Genomic DNA, 27,509 nt, shown 5'->3' on the forward strand with positions numbered 1-27,509 from the left:
AAAAGGTTAGTAAAAAGAGCAAAATGTTTCTATAAATTTTTCATTTCCTGAAAAATGATATTGTATGAGAAGAAAAGTACAAATTGTTTTTTTCTTTTCCTAAATTGTTTCATAGGTCAGTCATGAAAATTGTTTGTTTCACGGCAGCAGATGGACATGATAACAAGAATGATTCAACTCGAGTGTTTCCTCTTTAGTTGAGAGTCAATAACTTTTACAGAGAATAGCGTGAACTGAAATGAAATAACATGGAATATTAAATGTTTATTGATCCAATATTTTATATTTGGTTAAACTTGTTGGACTTTGATGTTGAATCACATTGAATCATGATTAAAGTATGGGAATGTAAATGAATAAATCAATTGATGAATTATGTAAATTCAAGTCTTATATTGATAAAGCCATTCATTGATGTGACCAAAAAGTGACAATCATACTTGAATATCGGGAAGCTGTGTGTGTATGGATTGTTCAAGTATAACCTGTTTCACTATCACAAGTCAAGTTGATTGTAAATTGAAGAGTAAAGTTTAGTTATGAATTATGAAAGGCAAATAATGAGTAAAGAGAATTTAATATTGAAATAGAAAAATCAATATTCCAAGTTGCTGTTCGAATTTGAATGAGCTAATGTAAGTGACAAAGAAACTGATGATGAGTCTGTGAGTTTCATCAGTAAGGATAGGAAGACATGGTGGAATAGCTTTTACTGATCAATGAATTAACAGACAAGAAAAGTGTAGAGTTAAGTGAAAAGGTCACAAGATTTATTTATATTAAAGGATTACTTAACGATGAAACGATGAGAATAGAAGAAGAAGATGAAGAAAGAAGAAAAGATGAAGATTATGATTATTATGATGTGGAAGCTGATGGTGAGGATAAAATTTATATTTCCATCTATTCTTATTGATAAAAGAATCCATACTTTGTTTCATTATTTCATGTTACATTTCTTTGAGTATGCAAAGTCCATTGGAACGGAAAACACTTTTGACAGTTTTTATCAACAGAAAAAGATGAATCTGTTGGCTTTGCTGAGCAATAAATTCATTTATTTCTAATTATAATGAAACTATTGATTTACTATCAACTTATTGTTCTCATTGTAGCACAATATTATAGCTGATCTACAGCCCGATATTTATATTTCGTTTTTTATGGTTAATCTATTCATTAGATAATCAATTTTGTGTTTCATGAGAATTTCTTTCATTGCATGAATAAAATATTGGAATTGCTTCTTTGTGTCTGCTGTTGTTTCGCTCCAACCTTGTCTGTCTATTATTGCAAAAAAATAAGTAAAAAAGGTAATTTTTGTTATGTAAATCACCATGTTGATCACAAAATCATATCCTGATATGCTTTAATATTGTTTGACACAAAAGCTTGGAAAATTTGAATATTATTCATTCAGGTTGCTTCTTTTGTATGCTTACTGATGCAGCAATGGATTCTATCATTTTGTATCAATAATGTTTTGTAAAAGTTTTTTATCTGAAATTTCTAGACTTGGTTGAAAAACGCGAAATTTGATATCTCAATAAGACTGGATTTTGTTATTAAATTGAAAATTCCTTTTCGATGAAAACCTTCACGTAATTATTAATTGAATGAGACACTCGAAAGAGTTCATCAAAAAATCACGAAATAGTTTTACATTAGTTACCATTGAAAACACAATGCAACAGATTTCATTGTTTACCAAAATAAACGTGAAATTTGCAGTTGTAAATGAATAGTCATTCCAGCATCGACTTTATCAACTCAATACTAATAATGTCATGAATTTTCTATGAATTGAAACGTCATTCTGTTTAACTATCAGAATGCAGCTGAATTAGCTGTCCATTGTTTATTAAAGATTCAATTTCACTATTAATCGATATTTAAGTTTCAATTTTGTCATTACAGTCTTGTCGTTCAAACAGCTTAAAGCAACTCCTACAACTGCATGTGTGGAATGAGTTTGGTGAAACATTAATTCACTTCTATTACCATAAATATTAGTAAACTTTATAAAAAAATATCCGTAAGCATCTATTTTATGCTATTAATATTTGCATATTGTTACTGATACAGTGTAAATAGCGTATTGTTGAGGTAAAATTGTGTGATATCCGAGATTGAAATTGAGTTTAGTAAGAAAAGAAATGAATTTTTTCTTGTTTTTGGAAAAGTTCAGCGAGTTTAATGTCTATTATTTGATCCTTAATAAAATAATGGTAAATTAAATTCCAAAAACAAATGGAATGTCAAATTAAAACTGAAATGTTTTCCATTTTTTGCTTCAATTAGTTTAGATTTGTTAGCAGTTAAATTAAAAGGAATAACTGAAAATTTTAATTAACATGGCCAGAAATTTGAAGAAATTATGAAGATAACGATTATTCTGAAACTCAATTAACTTTACTTGAACCTGAAACTGCGAACAAAAGACAATTCCTGTTGTCGTAATTAGAAGTGAACAATGATTTTTGACAAATGAAATGAACTGAGCAATTAAACAATTTGAAAAGTGACCAAATTAAATGAAATTCTTGATTAGATTCCCAAGAAACTCAATCAGAATAATTACTTTATTGTAACTTTGATTTACTTGTTTATGTTCTGACAATCAACCGACTTCAACTTTTTCTCGCTGTAATTATTATCTCAGGAAATGGTGAATTGCTATTGGAAGCAACAAAATGATTTCAAGTTGAAACAGGAAACAGTCATTGATATTGTTCATTGGTTCATTTATGATGTTGTTACAAGTTATGACCAGAAAAAGACCAAAAGAACAGGGAAAAAGACAAAAAACTAAACACTCAGAGAAGGAAAATAACATTAGAATTTTTTTCGTTTCGAACCTCGATTATATTGTTTTGTTTTCTATCATTGTTGTTATTGTTATTGTTAGTCGAGATCAATATTATGGTGAAAATGGTAAGAGGAGAAGAAAAAAACTGAAAGAGCAAACATTTTCATCAATCATGATAATCATGGAAATGATGGGAAAGAATAAAGAAAAAGAAAAAAATCAGTTTGGAATGAAAATGAGGAGAAAATACATGATAAGAAGAAGCATGGATTGAGTTGAAGTTGAATGAGCATTAAGTTATTAACCATTTTGATAACAGCAATCATTTGTTTCACCTTAACATGTTGACATAAACACTGGTTGATATAACGGTTAGTTATTCAGCTCATGTCGATTCATGATCATCATGTTCAGGTTATGAGCAAAGTGTTGACACCAAGTCTAGTTGGCTCATCATTTTTCATGGCAAGATAAATTGATTAAAGTTTCTGCTGCAAGAAAATTCAATTTCAAAACATATCCAAAGATAATCATATAACATGAAAGATTTTATCACTTTTTCTGTAAACATTTCTATTGAGAAAACACTTGAAGTACAGGAAAAAAACAAAAGATATAGACCAAAAGCCATGAAGCATTTCATTGAATTCGCAGCATCACTTGAAAAAATGTTGAATGACTTTAATTTTGAATGATGAATATTTTCATGAGCAAAACACTTTTACAGAAAACAGCCTTTTATATCCATTGAAATCAGCATCAAATGTTGTATCTGGCAATGCCTTGAAAAGAATCCAATTTTGAAGAAGGATTCAATTTTCATTTGTGTGACAAAGTGATAAACCTTAGTCCATTCAAATGGTATTGAACATTTTGAAATTGGCTATCGATTTGACGAAATTGAAGAAGAAAGCCTTTTCTTCTCTTAAACAGATGTTTCCATCGACAATTTATTTTATATTTGCTAACATTTTATAATGTAAGTGGTCATGTTGCTGGACATTAATGGACAAATATTGCTCAAGCACAAATGAGTGAAAAACTCGCATCAAACAATCAACATTGTACGACTGTAGACATTGAATTTGAAGCAGAAAATCTCATGACATGAATTTGTTTATCTAAATGAGTTTTATCCTCGGTGAGATTTGGTGAATAATCAATTACAAACGAATTACAAAAAGCATAATTTCAACGAAAGTTGTGTTTTCCAATAAGCTTTACAAGTCAAAAAGTTGCTGCTAAAATGAATTGGAAATGAGCCAACAATCTGTTGAATAAATGTTTTTGGTTACAAAGTTTGCTAATTAGTGCATCCATTTGGATTATAATTGCAAATTCAGTTTGCTGTTAAATTGGATTTTGATTAAAACAATCCATTGAACCGAATGCTAATGGTTTGGCTAAATGCTTTTGGTCAACTTTCTGCAACGAGTTGTTCCTCTTTTCATTTAAAACTGATTGACGAAAAAAAATATTTTCGTATTTTCATTTGAATAAACACTAATTAAGGAATGATTAATTGCAATGAGCAAAGTTGACTTGTTGCTCGATTTGAGTAAAGAACCAAAAATGACTTTACCACTTATTATGCACCAAGTTGAGTCTAATTACGAATAAACTTTGACTTTTCTTCTGCTGGATCAATAAGAATGTTACAAAACACAAGTTGATTAAGAAACATTTCCAACAATTTTTTGACTGAAATCACTCGAGTCGACTGATTGAAACTTTTTTAGTTAATCATCAATTCCATGTAATTGATGCGATAAATGTCTTGTAACTAACATTGTAATTTACCTTTTTTTTCATTCTCGTTACTCAACAAGCACTTTTCTTTCAATGAACCAATTGATGTGATAATACATACAGTCAATACCTTAATTGGCCTTATTCAAGAGTCAAACTCAAAGGAATACTAATAGTTAAGACGAAGCCAACAGAGGTTGGAGCAAAGGAAAAAAATTTAATTTCAATTAATCTCTTTGCATTCATTCATTTCAAAAGCTAATTAGCTACTAAGAATTGATATGGTAACCTTAACTGATGAAATTGATTCTAATTTTGTTTCCAAAAATAAACTCAATTACGTCTATTCATTAAATTAAGAATCGTCTTTGAAAAGTTTTCAAAAAATTGTCATTTCTCTTTTCAATCAAACATTTTTACTCATCTTCAAATTAGCTCAAGACAGTTTCATTCCATACTGTAAATGGTTTCCAAGCAATGCTTTTAATAGTTACATTGTTGATATTCATTCCCAGACAGGGAGTGCAATAAGATATTTATGCTGGGAGGGAAACTTGAGTTTGAGAAAATACAACTTAATAGCAAAAGATATCACAAGGACAAGCAGACAAAAAATTGCACTCAAGCATATTTCATTGGCAGCAATTACATGATCAATTTTACGCACCTTCAAGCCAGAAATGCACCTAAAAGGGTTGAATTTGATAAACACTGAAAGTTTCTTCTTGTGCTGCAGTTTACCTTTGCTCTTTGTTTTATGTTGAGTTATGAACATTCACAAGTTTATACCAATTTCATTCAAGCTGCCAACTTGTTTAGGTTAACTTTTACCTGAACAAATATTAAAATATTGCTTCCTTTTGTAATCATAATCTACCTCTAAATCAGTAAAGATCAGAAAAGAAACAGATGGAAAAGGAAAAAATATGAATAAACCATTTTCGCCATTTCCATTTTTTCGTCTTTTAGTTGAACTTATTGTGTACGAACTTATTTTTCATTTCATTTTCCCATATTTTTCAATTTCAAAAACAATTGTCAATTGTTTCTTCTCTTGTTTTATTCATATCTTTGTTCGTTTACCATGTTTAAATGTAAACTCGAGATGTATAGATTTCATTCATGATTTCACTCTCAATTGATTCTTCTAACGCTAAACTCTGCTCTTCGTAGCTAATAATTTTCGGTAATTTTTCAGATCAAGATTTAATAATAGTGAAGCAAAGCGATTCATCTTTCTTCACCCATAATTCAGTTATGGCTAATGAATGGGTTTACAGGACAATCACTTTCAACACCTGTTTGGGGGTCACATTTCAAAAATATTTGGTAAACTATTCAAGGTAATTCAACACACAGCAAAAAAGAAAACAATAAAATGATGAACATAATGAGCACCATAATGATCATTATTCAATGTTTCATTCAATCTTTTTCACTCAACTTTTGTATACTTTAATCCAGATGAAATGATTACCAGAACCAAATAGCCAATACATTATGAGCTACTCCATTATGTGAAACTCCTGTCAAGTAATTTCCAAATGATTTATGAACACTTCATTTGTTAACTAATAATCAATTTACAGTGGACATCGCATATTTAACCATTCATCTTCTCACTCGAAATCAATTAATTTCCATCAACTTTTCTGATCAAAAAGTTTCATTGCTTCGTCAGCATACACTGTGATGCATAGCATTAAGGACACCGCGAATTTCGCGGAATCAATGAATTTAATCCAATTGAAGGGATTTTACTTATTGGTATATGTTTATTCACACATTTTAAGCCAGATTAGGCACTCAAAAGTCGGAAATTTTGCTAATTAGCCTCACTAATTGTTAATCTTCATATGTTGACCATATGGAGTTGATGCATGGTATTAAGGACACTTCATGTTTTGACTATAAATGGCCTTTTTTTCGAGCAATCTGACCATTCCAAGTTATCTATTCTTTGTAATAACATATTTTTCGAAGTTTTTGTTCAATTTTTGAAAGTTCATTGTTTTTAAATTAAGTTATATAATGGGTAGAGGTGCAGACATAAGTGATCGAGAAATTGGTCAAATTATGGCTTATCGTGACCAAGGTTTATCGATAAGAGTGATTGCTGATAAAATTGGAAGGTCGAAAAGTGCTGTTGAGAGAGTTATCAACCATCCGGACCAATACAATCAAAATAATCGAAGTGGACCTTCGTATAAATTGAGTGACCGTGATACTCGGCAAGCTTTGCGGCTATTATCTAATGATAAAATGTCATGTGCGGAGGTATCAAGAGTCATTGGTGTTGACTGTCATCGTTCAACAGTTTACAGAGCTGCAAAAAGAGCTGAACATATCGATTTCCGACAGCCAAACACCAAACCACCTTTGTCGCCTGAGCATAAGAAGGCAAGACTACAATTTGCAAAAGACCATATCGAATTTGGAGATAAATGGTTAAAGGTGATGTTCTCAGATGAGAAAAGGTTCAATTTGGATGGCCCTGATGGCTACAAATGTCATTGGAGAAACCTGAATACGCCTGAAGTGCAATTTTCTAAACGTCAGTTCGGTGGTGGCGGCGTTATGATATGGGCTGGAATCACTTACAACGGTACTACAGACATAGTTTTTTGCCCTAAAAATGTCAATTCAAGTGGATATATTGATATATTGGAGCAATTCATGGTTCCATCAATCTACGAAATGTGTGGCATCAACCCAATCTTCCAACAAGATAACGCTACAATTCATACCTCTAGAGCTACTAAAGATTGGATTTCGCAAAAAGGTATCGAATTATTGCAATGGCCATCAAGATCACCAGATCTAAACCCAATTGAAAATGTTTGGTCCATTTTAGCGAGAAGAATCTATGGAAAAGGTCGTCAATACAATGCAATCGACGAACTCAAGCAATCAATCGTCCGTGAGTGGCATCAGATTGATCAGTCAATGATTCAAAACAATATAATGTCAATGAAGGATCGTTTAGTTGAGGTCATAGCAAAAAACGGCGGTAGCACTCATTATTAGTCTTTAATTAACTAAAATTAATAACTGTCCTTAATGCCATGCAACAAAATTTTTCATGATAAATTTTGATTATTTAAATTAAATTAAAACTAACTAACCAATATGGTTAATACTTAGTAAAATAACTAATCATTGCTCAAAAAACATGAATTGATTGAAAAATAATAAAAAATCACGAATTATCGTGAAATAATTAAGATTCTCAAGTGTCCTTAATGCTATGCATCACAGTGTATGTCACTGTAGTCACAGAACAAGAAGAAGAATCCGTTTTTTAACCTTAAGATTCACTCTCGATAAGTTAATCTAATAAGCACACATTTACCATTTGATACATTGATGAATGTTCAACTTGTAACATTGTCTATCTCATCATATTGGAGTATAAAATTGCCACATTTGCTCATGAAGCAAATCAAGCTTGCAATCTTGACCATGAATGCTCGGAAATTCATTGTTTTCATAGACAAATTGAATTTGCTTGGAGCAACGAAAAGAGAAAAATTGATCAATTTGCTTTTGTTTAATCAAATTGATTGACTAAATCATTTCTCATGAAACTAATGAATCTTGTTACCGTTCGGAATTCAACCTTATTAGCTGATAATAGTCATTATATCTCATTTATCTTATCATTAATCTTATTTATTATTAAATGCTTGTAATCAAAGGAGCAAAAAGAGAAAGTTATTGAACTATTATTAATAACATCATCAATGAAAAAAAAACTGAAGGCAAGATCAAATGAATAGAAGAATATCACAATTCATGACTGATTATTGAACTGTCTATTAATAACATCACATCGATATCATCAAGAGATGAAAAAAAGAAAAAAAGAAAAAAAAACTTCTTTGATTATTCATTGATATTCCCATTTATTACAATAATCATTATCGTCATTGTTGGTGCAAAGTGAGTGGATGAAAATATTGAAATATATCAAGTTCAACTTGGAATCAAATTTTACTTTTTTTCATCTCAACAAAACCACTCAAAAAATGTTGAACAAAAATGAATAATTTTTCATAAATGTGATAATATTTCATGGTTAATATTGTACCTTTGAATGTAATATGACAAAAAAGACGCAAAAGTTTGCTGAATCAAATTTCTCAATAGAATTACAATTTCTCTCTTTTCTTCATATTCAATTTCGTTGCTTTTTCGAGACATTTTTCAACTGTTCGACTTGTGCCTTTTCTGTCAGAATTGAGATTGAGTTAGCATGAAATATTTAACTTTACCATTAAGATATCAAGTGAAAAGACATTGGAATGTTTTTTTTCGAGCCAAGAAGTAGCACACTTTTCCATTCATAATTCACTATTTTCATTTCAACTATTGAAAGTTATTCAAATTTTTACCAATTCTTTGACACTTTTCAGTGTTTACATGACTTGCTCTCAACCTTTTCTCATTTAATGGACACAAAATCAATTTGAAAACTTTACTTTTGCACCATTAATAAAAATAAGTTCAGATAATGGCTCAACTTAGTGAACCAAAATGTCGTCTTGTTGTTGTAAAATATGATGAGAAAATATTTTCAGTTTGAAAACATTTTACTTTGAAAATTATCTTGCAATCATAAATGTTGAACACAAGTAAAAAGCTCAACGTTTATCGATCTATTGCTAAATTTCTCATGATTGACTGAATTTTACTTTTTATCTTGAGAAATAGAAATGAATTGGTTTCACTGAATAGTTGGTTTCTGTGAGAGCAAGTTTCAAGTGTAATTTTGTTTACCAATTGCTGTCAAGTTTCACCTTCATTGAACTCATTTAATGGCGTCTTTCATTTCGTTTAAAGCCATTTTCTGACTCTTACTTTATATTATTAACAAGTAAACTGATCATTTATTTCCTATTGAGTACGATGTTCATTTGATTTGTGCTCTTGTCTCGCTAGCCTTTCGTTAAAAGTGCTTGTTCTGCTGCAAAACTTGCTATTTAATTAATGAAATGATCGCAAATAGCTTCAATTGATATTCAAAAAGACCAGGTAATCCAAAAGTTAATTTTTCCTTTAATGATTCTGACTTTGCGGCTGAAATGCACTCTCAACACCGCTTTCGTACTTGCCTTTTCTGGTCGAATTGAGATGCTCCTTTGATCCAAGCGCATCACAATCAGATAGAGCCAGAGGAAAATGTTGGCTCAATTACCGCCGTACATCCAGAATATATTAGACTAGAAGCCCATATGTAATAGCTAAGCGAATCAAACTTTTCAAGACGCACTTTCTGACCTCAGAATTCACAAAGGAAACTCTCAATCGTAACTAAAACTCAAAAAATCTAAGATTTAATTATGCGTCTCTCATAATTAGCTCATCTAATCAAAATGACTGGATTTTTATTAAACATTGATTTATGAGCTGAGTTTTTCGTTCGCAACTTTTTGACCAACCTAATATTAACCTGATGAATATTATATGAATAGATAATGTTCAAAAAAATGAGCAATTTTCAAATTACTCTGATTGAACGTCTCATTTTTCTTGTACTTTTAGTCAAATTATAGCGAGTTTGTTTTCAGGTTAATTTCGTTCATTTAAATTCTCATAAATTTTGATGAACGATCAATTTACAAGGTTTTGTGTTTGATAAACTCTAAAAATTAAGCCTAAAATGATTTTCTCCTGAGGTAACATCAATCATTTTCACACAATGCAGGAATAGATTGCTTTGCTAAACTTCAATTTTTCAATATTTAATCTTGTTCAACATCTTGTCCAGAAAAGAAAAAAGTTTCATGAGAAACGATACAATACGTTGCAGTCCAACGAATTTTATTTAAAGTTTTATCTGTAACACACTGGCAGTGGGGTACAATTTTCAGACCAAAGTCACATCAAAACCGTTTCTACCTTTTGACATTTCTTTAACTTGCTTTAGTTCAACAAAAACTTGCTCAATGAACACTTCAACCACAGATGGGTAAAAGCAAAAGTCTTTCACTAATGTTTGCATGTAAAGTAAATTTGATTACCAATTGGCTATAAACCAACATTGTTTGCCATTGTTAGTTACATTTTGATGAATAAGGATGAAATGAGATAGCAAAAGATCAAACATGAGGCTAAAGAGAAGTTTGAAGTTTAATCTTTCAATACAAAAGACTCAGTCAATAACAAGAATTTTACTGAATTTAGCCAAATGATCATCATTAAAGAATTTTTTTTCCACTCATTCATCACAATCTCACCAGGTAACCAAATAATGAGAAGACCCACATTTTCAAGCAGTTTCAAGAGTAAAAAGAGAATTGACGAAAAAAAATTCACTAAAAAAGCCAGCACAGCAAATTGTTGTTCAAATAGGAATAACTGTTTGCTCATGAAAAGAGCATTTCACTTGATTGTACCTGAAGGTTCATGAATTTGAGTTTATTCATTCTTCTCCAACAGAAAGTTACATCAGTATGAGATAAACATAAATATATCATATTTCAATTCTGTTTACCTTTTCTCTAATTAGAACAGATTAGTGTTTCAAGATGTTTATTTTTTTCATCTCAAGTATCATTGAGAGCGAAACAAAAAAGGAGAAATTTTTACACAAACATTCATTATGGTTAAAAGCTAGTGAATAAAAGTAAAGGAAGAAAGTTTATCAAAAGAATTGACTTTTTCACCATTTCTTGAAAACCTATTCACTATTCAATAATAGCCGATGATCATTTTGAGCTTGGAAAAAGATAAACAAATTAAGGATAAAAAATTATTCCAAATTTCACTAGCAACTAAAAACTAACTCCAAGTTTACTGGGAGTTTAGTTTATCCTCATCATGCGCAAAATTGCGTTACATTTACTTTTCCTTTTTTCCCACTCATTTGGTTTACTTTTTTGTTTCCTCTTTTACATCTTTTTATTGTCAGTGAAACTTGCCTAGTTTCAACACATTTCCTCCAATTTTTTCTTTTTGTTTCATGTGCTACCTGTTAATCTTACCTTAGTTTTTCCTGCTTATTTGTCAAGTGTATTACTTATCATTTAATAGACAAACAGTTTTCATTTTAAAAATCCTTTTCTTCTTCTTGTCTTGAAGCATTCAATTTGTACTCGACATTTTTTCCGCTTAAATCTTTTTCGTTTAATCTTGTGAAATGTTTCACCTTTACTTTTTTCACTATTGTTGTGTTTACTCAATTTCAGTTATTTGTTCAATCTACAGTAAACTTGTTTTCTAAATTTTTTTGTATCACATTTTGTTTCATTTTCAGAATCATGAGTCAAATCCATCGAAGTTAGACTGTTTTTTGACACATTGACCACCATCATTATCGGATTCACATTACATTTATCAAAGTTTCAATTTCGACGTTCAACAGTAAAGGATATCAACAGGAAAATAGTGAAATTTGAAATTGAGTGATTGTTCAACTCTTTCCAATGGATACATCAAAACTGTTGAATGATTCCATTTACATTCCACCAGATGGATTCAACAACATTGGCCTGATCCCTAGTTCATCAAATATTTCAGCCTTCATTGAGTTCCAAGGATTTGGTAAGCCAAGATAATTTGACAGGCCTTTACAAACCATTTTTCACCTGTAAAATGACCCATAACTAAAGAATCAATGACATGTTTCAATTATTTTACTTCTACTCAATTAAACTGTAAAAGTTCAACATCAGCGGAAATTGTTTAAACTTTTAAATGAATCACAAAAATGTTATCCAAGCAATCATGTTTCAGCAAATTCTTACATAGGTCCAATTTGTTAGGGTTATGAGTTAGTGAAAGAACCACAAGTGATAAACTTATCGAATGTGTACCGAAATAGAGGATGTATGGCCAAGGCTAATAGCTTTGGACCAAGTAATATTTCAGGTTTAGCGTACATTTCTCTAACAAAATTTTAAGAACTACAGACTTTTGATTAAGGTTAGAATAGAAAGAACTTTATTCAGATTGTATAAATAAAATTGAATTGAATTGAATCAAATTAAAGATTATCACAGACATTGAAGAGTTTGAATAGAATGAGGTTTGTAACAAAGGAATACTTGTTTCATAAAAAAGGAAACAACGGAGAAGGATTCTTTGTAGGTTGAGTACAACTATGTTGGGCAAAGAAATGTTGAGTACTGAAAGAAAAGGAAGTCGGAGAGAGTTTATATACAATATTGTGAAGGGTGAGATTAGTAATTAGGATCAGATGGATTGAACTATTGATTAATGCATATTCATTGGTCATTGATATGATTTGCAGGGAGAATGATTAACTTAGTGTGTCAATCCCTTACAAATTGAATTAATGCGTCAACAGACTCATGTTGGTGCTAGTTATCAAGTTTTCTTCATAATCGTACAAATATTCAATTAGCCTGAGAGAACGTAAAGAATTTTGAGTTTATTAAAACAAAGAAATTTTGATTTACTTTTTGATTCATTTCTATAGGTATTAAATGCTCACTATTATTATTTTCATTATTTTATTCGAATATTAATGACTTTAATTTTAAAAAAAAGATTAATATCAATTATATGCAAATGTAAGATTATTTTTTCTCATTATTTCGATAGAAGTTACTATTGGAATTTGTTGACATTTCAATGATTTAGTTCATTTTCAGAGCAATAACATGTAAGCCTTTTGTTTTTAAGTCAACCATGGGAATATAAATAGAGAATGAGATTATCAAAAATTTGCTTTGAATCATATTACAAAACTCATGGAATCTAAAATATAATAATATGAAATAATTTTTTTAGCATAAAAATAAGCTCAATTTTTCTATTGATTTTATGCCTGTTGTTGATGAAATTTGATTGTTTTGTCAGGCTTTTGTTTGATTGAGTAAAAAGGATTCAGGAGAAAGTTGATCTCTCAAGAGTCTTTAGACTTGTTTATTCAATTCAATGTTTTTGTCTTTTACTGAGAAACAAATGATTCGCCATAAATGCATTGGTTTTGTTCACTCAAAATAAACATGTAATATTTCAATAAAATAGTCAATTGAATAATTCATCTTTCATCTTATCAACTCTTTAAACTGTTGTAAAACTCTTTACTGATCATGTTCAACTCATTTCAATTTCTTGGTGTAAATGACGAAATGAAGAGAATGACAAACTTGGATTGCTTTTCATGCCAAACTATGTAATCTTATTCTTTTTCATTAGATAATAGAATTACTCTGAAAGTTGATAAACTCGGAGAAAAGGAAATGAATTGATAAGAGTTTTTTTGTGTAACCATGAAATGAGATGAGAATAAAAATGGTTAAACCAAGGATGATAATGATGAATAGAGAAGCTGATGCTGTTAATCTGACGTTGAATTTGGGTTTGTTCGTTGTTGATCCATAAAATTAGTTGAAGTGAAAAGTTGCTCCTTATGGAGTTGAGTTAACCAAAACCATTGTAATAGGATTGAAAGTACTACTAGAAGTGAGTTAACATGAAAAGATGAAACATTTATTGCCATTGTTTTTACTCAATCAAACCTGTTGCTCCAAATGAACATTTTATTTTCCTTTTACACCTGTCACTCCATATCCTTTAGTAGCTCATAATCTGTCCAGCCTTTAATCCAACCGTGATGTACGACTTTGGTTTTCGCACAAGGTAATGATATCGGTTGTGTAACACTCTAGACTAATAAATTTTACGAATCGAGTTTCGAATGGGATTATTTCATTTTCATCTTTATAAATGAAATCCAGTGAACTTTTTCAATCAAAATCACTATTAACTCAATCTTGTTGCTGACAAAAACTTTTTTCCCTGTATTCACATCCTTACCTGTCTTTTTATTTCAAAATCGGAATTGAGACAAAAAGCTGTTAGTCATTAAAGAAATGTTATTATTAACGTGACCCGCAAACCAAAATTAAACAATGGAATCATTTTATAATTTTATTGAGATGTTAGTACTTACGTAGATTTCGTTCATTTTATTTTGCATGATAATAAAGAATGCGGTATAAAATTGAGTTTCAGTTTGCTATTTGATCATGAAACAAGTTAGATAGTCAAAAAAAGTTGAATTCTCTAGCAACAATCTCGCTTCTTTATCAATTATTACTTGTAGATTTAACCATTGATGCTTTGATTGCTTTGACGTGCGAATTAGACAGGTATCCTGTGACTTCAAGAATTGCACATTCAAAATTAATTAGACATGCTGGGCTAAATCAATGTTATAGGATTCGCTCATCTTAGTAATAGAGTTGAAACTTATTCGCGTTTGAAAAAGATGTATTACTAATTAAATCAACTTGACTTAAAATAACTCGTCAGATGGCGCTATCTTTCTTGATGACTTACCTTAATAGATTTCAAAATAGATTGTTTTAAGTCAAAACAAAAAAGTCTACAACACCGGGGGTTCCCAAGTGGTCTGCCTCCCAAGTACTAACCCGGCCCGAAACTGCTTAACTTCGGAGATCGGTGTTTTCAGTCTGGTATGGTCGTAAACGATGAAAATGGCTTAAAACTGAGATATAAACATAAAAACTTATTTCAATATTCAAGTATTGATAATAATATTATTTTTCTAATTGCTCATTCAAGTTTTCAAGGTACTGTAAGGGCTAAGATAACAAGACTCTTGGAACATCTTATTGACACTATTCTCCGAGCAGAGTGTCTCGATGATTTCAATCTTCTTCAATCGATCAAATTCAACAGAAATTGATTTTTTATCTTATTTCTAGTGTTTTTTATTAATATTTCACGAAAGAAAGTTTGATTGAGTTGAAAAGAAGTTCATCTTCTTCTCTTCAGAGTTCCACTGAACGACTGGACTGAACTTTTTTATTCTAAATCTCCAATACATGACTTATACATTGCTCCCTCATATGGAATATCATAAAATCAATAAGAATATTCATAGATTTGGAAAGGGTCGTCAAAGATGTAAAGATTTAATACCTTCTATCATTAATAAGGTATTATGCCTTGCTATGTCCGAGTTCTAATTTTAGTCTGTTCACAGTCTTATCACTGATATGAGACATTTCAGAACCGGTATCTAGTATTGCATCGCATTCTGACTTGTTTACTCTTATACGCTGATAAATAAGGTTTTTTTTAAATAAGTGTTATGCTGCTGGCAACGTCTTCACTTTGAACGAGTTCATTGTCTGAATGATTGTCAGTGTGACTGTCACTGTGCCTCTGTTTCGATATATTAATCATAAACACCTAAAATGTATTTTCATCAATCCTAAGACATAACTCTTGGATTTCATATATAAATTTGATAGAAGGCTGAAGTTGTTGGCTCGAATAGGACCTGTAATCAGCAGGACATAGGTCAGCGATCATGACGGCTTTTTTTCAGTGTAAATGTTGAATTTCACTTGATTTGAACTAAAAGTTGAGGTGTACCATCTTCTTGCTGTGCCATCTAGGTAAGCAGGAAGAATTTGATAATATTGTCTTGGCTCCATCCTAAAGCCTCAGGCGTATATTCGAAGTTGGTGTATTAATCAATGATATTAACTTGTTCTTCATCTCCAGTAAAAAAGGATATTGTAACAGGCATGGTTGGGTTAAGATACAGGACTCGTGGTTTTAGACATATTTTGCGCTCCAATATTAGGGGTGGTCCTAGCATAAGGATTGAAAAAACTAAGCAAGCTTAGAAAGAATGCCACCTTAACCCTCGCTAAAATCAGAACTGTAGAGTACGGAGTTTGGACGGTCAGATATTGACATTGACGAGGAAATGCGATAAATTCTTCGCTCAATATTTTGTTCGCATATTGGAAATTGGAAATCTTTTGAATGGGATTCTATCAAAGTCAACACAGGCACATGAATGATGACAAGGAGAATAAAGAATTTTAGGAGATTGAGCTGCACAAACTGCACAAAATTTATTTCAATAGCATATTTTCAATTATTTAGCAGAGGTCAGCTTGAAGAAAGCTTTTTGTGCGCAAAAATAGGTAGAACTACGCTTCGACTTTCAGTAGCTGAACGACAGAAAGCGCATTGAACAAATCTTTTGTATGCACGCTCAAAGAACCCATTCTCAACCAACCAATTTTTAAATTTTTGAGAGATTGGTGCAGCTTTACATGAGAATTATCGATTGACTGTTATTTGTAATAATAGGTAAAAGTTTTTTAGGATTCAAAACTGTGAGAATTGATTGTGGATATTGATCACTGCGTTTCTCTATTCTGGTAACTCTTAGAATTGCAGGACAAGACAAATCAAGTTCAGTGTTTGGCCTTGGTGTTCCATACCATTTAGCTAAAGTCTTGTCATCCCAGAAAAATTTAGTCAGACTCATGTCACGCATTTTGATAAAGAGACAATCAGGATTAAAGTTGGCATGTATTCTTGCAACATCGTTGGCAACGCAGTCTTCTGCGACTTGTAGACCACAAGAAAAACATGCTATAACTTTGGCTTCAGGTATAAAAGGTGTAAATGTTAAATACGCGGTTTTGAATCGCTAATAACTTTTTTGTCCTTTGTCCGATTTCAAAATTTTTTTCGATTGTATGTAGTCAAATAGTTAAAATTTGTTCATTATAGTTCGAAAAATTATATGATTACGTTTAGGGCGAGAAATTACGCCCCGAAATCGAAAAGGTTGATTTTAGCCGAAAACCTCTACAAAAATAGTCAAACTTTCAAAATTTCATGCAAATTTTTAACGGAGCAACAAAAAATGGAGCAAGAAATTATCTATCGGATGATGTCCACTTTGTAGTTATACGACTCTGACTTCAAAAAATATCGGATCTTGAAGTTAGGCAAAACGCGCATTGAACATTGGCATTTTATTTTGGATTGGTCTAAATTGCTAATCATGGTATTTACGCCAGAAAAATCTAATTATTCGTTATTTTCAGGATTAGAATTGACTGAATTTTTAATTTTCCTATCTTGAATCCTGTCATAAAAAATTTCTAAATTCGACTATTTTCGAAGCGAAAATCAACTTTTTCGACTTTGGGGCGAAATTTCTCACCCTAAACGTAATCATATAAATTCACGAACTATTATGAACAAAATTTTAACTATTTGACTACATACAATCGAAAAAAATTTCGAAATCGGACAAAGCACAAAAAAGTTATTAGCGATTCAAAACCGCGTATTTGACATTTACACCCTGTATAATAAAACCCAGAAGATATCGCGATTTGAAAAAGTTGATAAACCTTTTCATAGTTCAAATCTGTCTGTGTTAGAAATGATTGAGAATTAAGATCACTGTCTCTCTATTCTGGTGACTCGTTAAGTTGTAGGACAAGACTTTAATTGTGCAATTGTTTTAAGAAGTCTAATTCAGATCTATTTAGTTAGCCTCATTGTTTGAAATTATTAATTTTTATCGTATCATTGTATTCAAAATTATCATTGAAATTAGTCTAGTTTGGTTAATCTTATTGTTTGAATCATTGATTTTGATTGTGTAATTATGTTTTCATTTTCAAGTTTGCTGTGACAATTTTGTTTAAGTGAGTTATCTTGTGTATTTCTACTACTACTGAAGTCACGAAATTCCCAGTGAAAATCAATGTCAATTGACCGCAGAAAGCTATTAGGGGCGATCTTAATAATATTTCCCATTATAACTAGCCAGCTGTTCAGTATGATGTAACACTTCGTTTTTCATGCAAAACAAATGTCAAAGCATGTTTTTACAATAATGATGTAATACACCGGTTAAATTTTTATTTACGAAGAAAATGAATAAGACAGAAAAAATGGATTTTTTCATTTATGATTATTATTTTCGTCGATTAATGCGAATATATGTTCAGACACTTCAAATAAATTGTGATTGATTCATTTTGCCAAGTGAATTCGTGTTGCTATTTTGTGCGATTTTTATGAGATGTTTTCAACGGTAGAGAAAATTTGCCAAAGCCAAAACAATAGTTAGCGATAGTGTCAAAAGTGAGGCTATGAAATTGGTGTTGATGAAAAAAAGTTTAGCGAAAGTGAAGCCAACATTATTCAATTGCATTCGATTGAAAAATATGTGTGTCTATTGCAACAAGGAAAAAGAAGGAAAATGTAACCAATTAAAAAAGGCCCAATCCTCTCATTCGAATTAAAATGAAAAGGTTACTGAATATCTTGATAATTCTTATGTAAGAACTTACCTGGAATTGCAGTTTAATCGAGTTTACATCATATGAAATTTCGTATAAATCTTCTAAACCATTGGCGGACAATTCACTTACAGCCACAAGTTTTATCGTCAAGTAGCTCAAATTGATCGTATCCACGATGAAGAAACTGGCTGAGCGCCAATTATAGCGATATGTATCTCCAAGAACTTCAACAAAATTCAACATATTATACATAACGTACTGAAAATAATACCAAGAAATATAAATGCAGAGAAACTTTTCTGCATGTCGAGTCACTCGATCTTTATGACTGTGCAATAAACGGCAATATCTCAATCTGTTCAACTTTGTAGAGTCTGGAGTGGATCTTGGGAAATCCTTAAGTTGAGAAGTGACAAGTTGAAAAGCAGCTTTCAAGCAAATAAAAACATCAGAAATAATATTAAAGAAGAAAATGTCGGACATTTTTGTGAGTGAATCAAACAAATTCAAGAATAACGGAAAGATTGTGGCTTCTTCAGAGAACAACGTTGAAAAAATTAAAAATAAATAAATTATTGCCGAAGACAAGCAAAATAAAACTTTGGTTCGTCTTTCACTTCTAATCTGAGAAACCATTTTCTCATGATTTTCAAGCTGTAAAGTACTCATTCGGTCAATATAATCTTTAAATGATGACCGATCCAAGGTAAAAACGGCGACTAGAATGTGGCTAATTGGAATTAAGTTATCGACGATCAAGCGCACACCGTTAAATATGCCTGCTATAGACTGAAAATTAAGAAAATGTAAATCTTCAAATAACTGAATAATGCATCTGAGCAGTCCAAATATTGTAAGGCTAATGCCAATGAATTAACGAAAATAGGGCGATAAAATTACTTCGTGTGGAACCAGAAAACCTTTGAATATGAAGGATTCAACTACTTCCATTTTGCAAGCGCTTAAGTTGTAGCTTAATGCACTTTTCATCTGGAAAAATTGTGATTTGATTTGACTACTGCGAGTAACTGAAATGAAAGTACGTCAAGCAAAACTATCTTTTGAAGTTTCCATTTTAAACACCACAAAGGTTGTAAAAGGTAAAGAAATTAATTACTGACCGCACCTAGGTTCATCATTGCTGCGAGAAAAGTTAATCAATCATGAAATTTACTTATATTTACAGTCTTTTCAAAACCATTGTATTGCTATCGATCAAAAACTTATAAAGGCAAAAGGTACAATTGAAATTATTATTGATTGTTATGTTCTAATTTTTCCGGTCAACAAGTTCTGCCTTTTATTAAATTCCATCCCCAGTGTTCAAACTCTTTTTGACTCATCAATAATGAAAATTCTGTCTTGATTACTAAAATTATGTTCCTAAGTGATAATATGATATTGTCATTGTTATCAATAGTCGATTTGCAGCATTTCGTAAAGACCAAAAACGGCTAAAGAAAACAAAGAGAGGAAAGACTTCTAAAACAGTTCCTACTTCCTACTATTCTGTCTTGTATTCAAATGTCCAGTCAAAATATTTATTGCTAAAATGTAATACATTCATGAAACAATTGCTATTATAAACTATGAGCTTATTGAATTTGAAAGTTACAGTGGTCATTTAAGGGTGAATCCTCGAAAATTGTTATTTTGAATGTTTTAAAAGTTTTAACTGTTTCTTGAAACTTTTTTGTTTTCCTTTTGAATCAGGTAAAAATGACACGAGTTATGCTGATAGACTAGACTTGATGAAAAAATTGGAAGAGATTAAGGTTAACCGAGTCATTGACCAAGATGCCTTAATATGGTTAATGTTGAGCTATATTCTGTTGATTGCTGTTGGCTCCATTGGTAATGGGCTTGTTTGTATTGCAGTTATACGTAAACCTTCAATGAGAACACCTCGAAATCTATTCATCATTAACCTTGCCATTTCTGATCTAACACTTTGCCTCATCACGATGCCTTTTTCTTTCATTGAAATTGCTGCCAAATTTTGGTCTCTGGGTAAGTACATTGTTGCAGATTCTTATTGAACCTGTCTTCAGCAAACCTAAAACAATATAAAAATAGCATAAGATCAAAGAAAGCTGCACTTATTAATTCAACTTTGAAGAGAACCTTGAATGTTTTCCTTTTTCCGAAATCAAATCAAATTACTGGGTGTCCCAAAAGTCACTTAACATTTGAATTTGCTATAACTTTTGAACGACTGCAGATACAGGGACCGTTCATACATAAAAATGAATGTTTAAAAAGGGGATTTAAGAAAATTGGGACACGGTGTAAATTTAGCGAAATCTGCAAGCTTTCTCAAGAATCTCATCAAACCATTTCTTGTGCCAAAGTTACACACGCGTAAATACTTTTGAATATCACTTGTAATAATTGAACTAAATCTTTTCGTAATTATTTATTGAGGCCAAGAAATTGCGTTAGTGATTATTTTCATAATAACATAGCTGAAAATTTAAGTTGAAAGTTGTCATGCATCGTCTTAAGTATCACAAATAGATCTTGATCAGACCATCTATTAATAGATCAGATTTCAATGAATTGTATAATAAAAATCAGATGCAAAGCTATAATATTTTCATGTGCAAATGCTTTGTTAACGTAATTCAAAACTCGCAAACATCTGGCAATAACTTTTGTTTAATGTCACAAAAGAGTCTAACAGAAGAAAGTCTGGTAGAAAGAATGGTTTCACTTATTAAAGTTTAACAACTTTTTGTTCTCTTCTCGCCACAGGATTATTTACCTGTAAGCTGATTGCAGGGTTGGAGGCAACTTCCATATTTGTGTCGACAATGTCCATTACCGCAATTGCATTGGATCGTTATTTTGTAATAATCAAACCAACTCCAGAAACGCCAAAAATAACTGGTATTCTTTACGGCCTTTTATCCATTTGGATCATTGCTCTTATCCTTTCAATTCCTCTTTTCTGGTCCCGAACAACATATAGAATTGAAGTTCCCGAAATATTGTCTTCCGGTAAGAATGCTCATGAACGCACTCACTCTACTACATGCCGATTCAACGTCTACACTTGTAACTCATTTTGAAGTCAACTTTTGTAAATGTTGAGATGAAGCATAAAAACTCAACTTTTTGTAAACTAACATTACTCAAACTTACTCAAAGATTTTCTTTTTCTTTCCATGTGCTGCCACTTTTCCATCGGATTCGCTAATCAGCCGATCATTCGAAGGAGACACTTGAATATTGTTATGAAGAATGGCCACTGAATAGAGGAAGAGCCATTTACTCTGTATTTACGATAGTCCTTCAATACTTTGTTCCAACCATTTTGGTGACTCTGATTTACATGAAGATTTACAAAAGACTGAAAAACCGCATGTCTCAGAAGCGAACTGCCATTAAATTAGATGAACGAATAAAGGCTGAAGAAAGGCGAACCAAGAGAACCAATTATCTGTTAATATCAGTCAGCTTGATATTTGGTATAAGCTGGCTGCCGCTCAATATACTCAACATTATTTCTGACGTTTACTATCCTTTTCAAGATACATCAACTTTTCGAATCGTTTTTGCCTGCTGTCACATGGTGGGAATGAGCTCTGCCTGTTTCAATCCACTTCTCTATGGATGGCTCAATGACAATTTTCAAAAAGAGTTTAAAGAAATTTTTGCTCTTATTACTGGAAAACTGAGCTCTTGCTGTTCAGTTAAGGGTTCAATAATCTCAGGGAGAACATCAATTTCCTTGGAAGGTAGGATTGAGACTACAGTAGTTTATGGTGAATCACACGATAAAGAGTCTAACCATTTACAACACATGCATCATAAGAGTAGCGACACTGACCATAATACCGGCAATTGTAATACAAATAGTGACACCTCAAATGGTAATGGTAGTGCTGCTAAAAAATCTTTGGTCGTTAAACAAGTGTAAAACAATTCCATGTAAAATTACTAAACAATTTGCTCATTTAAAGAGAAAAATGTACTTTCATTAAAAGATGACGTTCAATGAATGGCGAACAAGATTCAATCAATTCTTTTTTCGTACTCACAGAAACCTCAATGTCCTGTGTATTCAATGATATTGTATTATATATTGATAGGGGAGAAAATTTTTGGTTATTCAGACGATAAAGAAACTTCATAGCATAAGCAACAGACTGGTACCTATAGCCAACTTTTCAAAATGTTTTGAAATAATCTTTATTCAGTCGTTGTGATAACAAAGTTCTAACAATTAGTTGTAAGAATATTTTGTTGATTTGACTCAAAAAATTGCATAATGATTAACAATAATCGCTTTTTCAAGCAAAAATGAGTTCTGAATCATGTCAAGTCAAGGGAATATTCACAAAATGGCTACAACATAAGCGAAGGACGAGCGAAAAATTTTTTCAGTCGTTAAGGTAGGCAAAGTTCTCATAATATTTTGATGATTTCACTTGTTTTATGGTGTCAATAATCGAATAATGATTACCAATAATCGATTCTTCCAAGCCAAATGAATCAGATAAATGCGCGTATATTGCATGATAGAAGCATAATGAAGCAAGCATTTTCCAATAGCAACTGAAAATAAAAGATCATAATAACCATTATGAATATTTAGCATAAAATCAGTTCATTTATTCATTCGAACTTGGTTTTAGCAAATATCTATTAACAACTCGATCGAATCTGAACATTTGATACAAAACTACTTTTAGTATTTATTTAATGCACAAATCTTCCAAAATAAATCACTAAACGGACATGAAAGTGGTTGTTGACTTAAAAGTGCAACAACAGAGATTATCGAAACTCACTTTCAATGTTTGTGTAAAACTTGATCAAATTGAGTCATCAATATTTACATTTCAACTTACATTGATGCAAGTAGATCGTTTGAATATACCAAAATCGCCAATATGCGCACCGATATATTTACTATCAAGTCTGTCCAATATTTCAATCGCCTAATCAATAAAATGAAATTTAAAACCATTATGTTAAATGAAACTGGATGAAATCATCAAAGTAATCATTTTGTTTCATAGTAACATTTGAATGATTAAAATAATTATTCGCAGCAATAATCACTAATTTTTATCCACTCACACTAGTCAGGGTTAAGTTAACAAAAAAGGTCCAGAGTTAAGTTAACTTTAAAGTGTCGCCATCTCGAGCATTTACAGTTTTATGAGACACTAAACAATGCAATCTATGAAAAATTGAATTCGATCTTAAAGGTACTTTGATTTTTTTTGTATGACGACTATGAAAAAGTCTCCAATTTTCTTAACTTAACCCTGACCACTAGTGTACTTACTTTTAGTTTAACTTCATGTTTATGGTATTTAGTTTTTGACATTAGTTGGCAATAATATGTGTAGACCTTGATAGACTTGAGAAAGATTGTCAGTATAAATGATTTGATCGCAAGTTGAACTTACCTCTTGGAAGAAGAAAGCGCCCAAATAGCAGTAAATGAATATTAAAATGTGTGATAGAAAGCCGCTAATAGCCATTATCCTTGTTGTGACATCAGGCTCGAACTCAAAAATGAAACCAAAAAAAATGGCAAAGTTGCCAAAAGCAGAGACAGAGAAGATTGCATATTGAAACAGATATTTCGATTCATCATTAAATTGACTAAAATCATTCAGAAAATCTATCATTTTATCATTCATTTGAGATAATATTGAACAGCTTAATGGTCTATTCATAATGAGTTTCTTGCAATAATCAGTTAGTGTATTGGAACGCCCAATAAAAAAAATTATCAAAAGTATAATGTAAACTAATTGACACAATGCACTGTTTATCAGCGCAAATAAAGCAATGAATTCAAAAGGCATGAAAATAACATCGAACTTATAATGCTGTAAAGTTAAACACTCTTGTGGCTGAGAAGCACGCAGATAAATGATACCGAATAATATGATGAATGTACACAAGATTGTTATTCTTATGCCATTGACTGCTACGAAATGAAACCATTTGTGAAATTGTTTAAACCGGAGTTGATTCATCTTGAATGATTCTGCATTAAAACTGTTGCTTTCCAATTCGAGCAGCACTCTGATTCTTTTTATTCGACCAGTTTCTTCAAGTCGTAAAATGTACTCACGAAGAACAAAATAAATAACACTTAAAAAAATTATGAACAATAGCATAGTATTCTTCTTGGCACCTTTACTTCCATTGAGAGGGTTTGCCAAATACAAGTTAGAATAATAATTGTCAAAAAAAATGAATAGCATTAAACGTACAATCAATATTACAATAAGGAATCGAATGAACCAATTTTGAAAGTGAGCTTTCAGTTTAATCGAGATATTCAAGGTTTGTCGCAGTCCATTTCGACGACTTACCACTGCACGAAATAGTTTGTCCCACAAATGAATAGCTTTAGTCGTACTAATTTTAGATTCATTTTGAAGACCGACTAGTTTCAGAAGATTTTTTTTTATTTTATCGACAAAATAGCTTTGCATCAGGGCAAAAATTGCAGCTCTCAGATATATAAAAAAATTTACCATATCGAATTCGTCAAGTTTGCAAGTAATTGATATCTAAGAAACTTTAAATATTGCTATGTTATAAATGTCAACACTTGATTCGTCTCAAAGACAACATTTTGATCGGGTAAATGATAAAATTTAATATCCAAGCCAACATTATCTTTTTATTGATTTTATTGATGATTTTATGAAACTCAAATGTAAGACTGATAGAGTTGAATTAGCAAAAAAATACTTTGTATTTTAATACAAATCAGACAGAAATTCACTGACGCTGAAATTGCAAAATTAATAGACTATTCTGATTTGACCGTCAGAAGATGGAATTTCGATAGGAAATCTTTAACTTTTGTAAAAATGCGTATGAGCAGCTAACAAAAAACACTTTTTATCTACTTGACGAGAGCTTCCAAATGAGCTATAGAACAACAAAATCGGTTGGTACCGATTCGTGAAGTTCCCTTGTTAGAAAGATATATTCACAAAAAGTTCCGCATCTTAACTCAAAATGCTAAAAAAGTGAATATTTCTGGAGACCCTCCTTTAAGATCATTTAAGTTCAATGAAACTGGACATAGTTGGCTATCCGCCAATCATGAGCCATCATGAATAGTTTTGCTAAACCTTGCTCAAAGTGCCCTGTTTGATAAAATTGAAAGCGTTGAAAACAAATTTGGTCATAAGTAATAAAAATAAGTTATTCAAATCTAATACTGTAATATTGTTTGTGATGCTGTTTTGATTATTGACTCTCAGGACAAAATTGATGGCACTCTCTCCGATAATTGATTTTCATAAGTGTTTGGAGCCATTCCACTGTGATATTTGTTACCAATAAGCTCATAGAATCAACAATAATGGTTCCACGAGCAAACTGATCAAATAAATGATAAATAAATGAATAATTATCGGTTAATGGTAATAAATAATTGATTATTCCAAGCCAACCTGAGTCAAATAAATGCACGGACATTGCATGTTAAGAGCATAATGAAGCAATTATTCTCCAATAGCAACTGCAAAAAAAAGATCTTAATAATGATTAAAGCTATAAATTTTTGATAAAGCAAAGTATATTATTAACATGCAAGTCGGCTCAACTCTTCACTTTGAGCTAGTTTCAGCAATTTTCTGTTTATAAATTTATCAAATTGCATCAATTTATAAAAAATATTTATTAATTGTGCAAAATCTTGCATAAAAAAATCCCTTAATTGAGATGAAAGAGATAGTTGTATTAAAGTGCGCCAGAGAAATCATTGTAACGTCATTTAATGTTTTCTTCATTTTAAGAGTGTTGAATTTCATAAGAATCCAGATTTGCTAAGCTGCTATGCATTGCAAAATTTCATGATATTTGCTATGGTAAAATTTCCTGAATCTTGTAGATACCTGTATAATACTTTCAACAAGTTTGATTCTAACTAACATTGATGCAAGTAGATCGCTTAAATAAATCGCCAAAATTGTCAATGAGAGCTTCGATGAATTTACTATCGAGTCTGTTCAGTATTTCGATCATCTGGTCAATAAGATAAAATTTTAAGGCTAATTTGAGCTGCGTTCATAAAATCATCTTTATCCACTACTTGCTTTTAGCTTAATTTCAAGTTTGCTGGCATATATTAGTTATTATAATAGTTTTTGACATAAGTTTGTGCCATTTGTGCGCCTTGATAGACTTGAGGTAAACGTAAAGAATAGTTTTAAGTATAAATTGTCTAATCTAAAGTTGAAAATACCTCCTGATAGAAAAAAGAGCACAAAAACAACTAGCGAATACTCCAAAGGGCGAAAAAATGCCAACAATAGTCATAATCCTTGTTATGACGTTAGGTTCAAAATCAAAAATGAAACCAAAAAACAGGCAAAGTTGCCAAAAGCAGAGACAGAGAAGATCGCATATTGAAATATAATAAATATTTCGATTCATCAAATCGACTGAAATTGTTTAAAAATATATTAATTTATAATTCGGTTGAGATAACTTTGAGCAGTTTAATGATCCATGAAATATAACAAGTTTCTTGCAATAATCAGTTAATGTATTGAAACGTGCAGTAAAAATTCTACTGAAAGCATAATATAAATAAATACGACCAACGAACTGTTTGCTAGTACAAATAAAGCAATAGCTTCAAGAGATATAATTAAATGAGCCGTGTAATGCTGACAGGTTGAACACTCATTTGGCTGACAGCGCAGACAAACAATACCAAATAATGAGATGATGGTTGACGATGATTGTTACCAGGATTACAACCCTCAAGCCATTGACTTATATACTAGGTCAGACGATCGCTCGCCGAAATCGGAGCGTTAGAATAGATTGAATCTATCGTATTTTTATTGCAATGTTTCGTAAAATTTACTCGCTAAAAG

General features: G+C 31.3%; 1 protein-coding gene, 2 long non-coding RNA genes and 1 pseudogene across 3 annotated transcripts in view; 1 reads left to right on the forward strand and 3 right to left on the reverse strand.

Annotated features, from left to right (window-relative positions):
* LOC107370747 (neuropeptide F receptor) overlaps positions 1 to 22,637 on the forward strand; it is a 33,119-nt gene extending 10,482 nt beyond the window's left edge. The window contains exons 2-5 of the mRNA XM_015938713.3: positions 11,817 to 12,103; positions 20,347 to 20,643; positions 21,388 to 21,633; positions 21,837 to 22,637. Of these exons, the coding sequence (XP_015794199.2) occupies positions 11,986 to 12,103; positions 20,347 to 20,643; positions 21,388 to 21,633; positions 21,837 to 22,555 (1,380 nt within the window). The 5' untranslated portion in view covers positions 11,817 to 11,985 and the 3' untranslated portion in view covers positions 22,556 to 22,637. The remainder of the gene's footprint in view (positions 1 to 11,816; positions 12,104 to 20,346; positions 20,644 to 21,387; positions 21,634 to 21,836) is intronic.
* Positions 14,916 to 15,023, reverse strand: LOC112539846 (5S ribosomal RNA; annotated as a pseudogene).
* Positions 18,228 to 18,906, reverse strand: LOC112539212 (uncharacterized). Its single transcript, XR_016198471.1, has 2 exons — positions 18,682 to 18,906; positions 18,228 to 18,563 (listed from the first exon to the last, which is right to left on the reverse strand). It is a non-coding gene; the product is annotated as an uncharacterized LOC112539212 (long non-coding RNA).
* A 171-nt stretch (positions 22,638 to 22,808) lies between the features above and the next one.
* LOC112539211 (uncharacterized) lies at positions 22,809 to 24,003 on the reverse strand. Its single transcript, XR_003082888.2, has 3 exons — positions 23,933 to 24,003; positions 23,490 to 23,579; positions 22,809 to 23,193 (listed from the first exon to the last, which is right to left on the reverse strand). It is a non-coding gene; the product is annotated as an uncharacterized LOC112539211 (long non-coding RNA).
* Between the last annotated feature and the right edge of the window lie 3,506 nt (positions 24,004 to 27,509).

This window comes from Tetranychus urticae, chromosome 1 (genome assembly GCF_039701765.1).
Source record: "Tetranychus urticae isolate SD_2017Ah chromosome 1, NJAU_TeUrti_SD_1.0, whole genome shotgun sequence".
Classification (NCBI taxonomy): Eukaryota; Metazoa; Arthropoda; class Arachnida; order Trombidiformes; family Tetranychidae; genus Tetranychus; species Tetranychus urticae.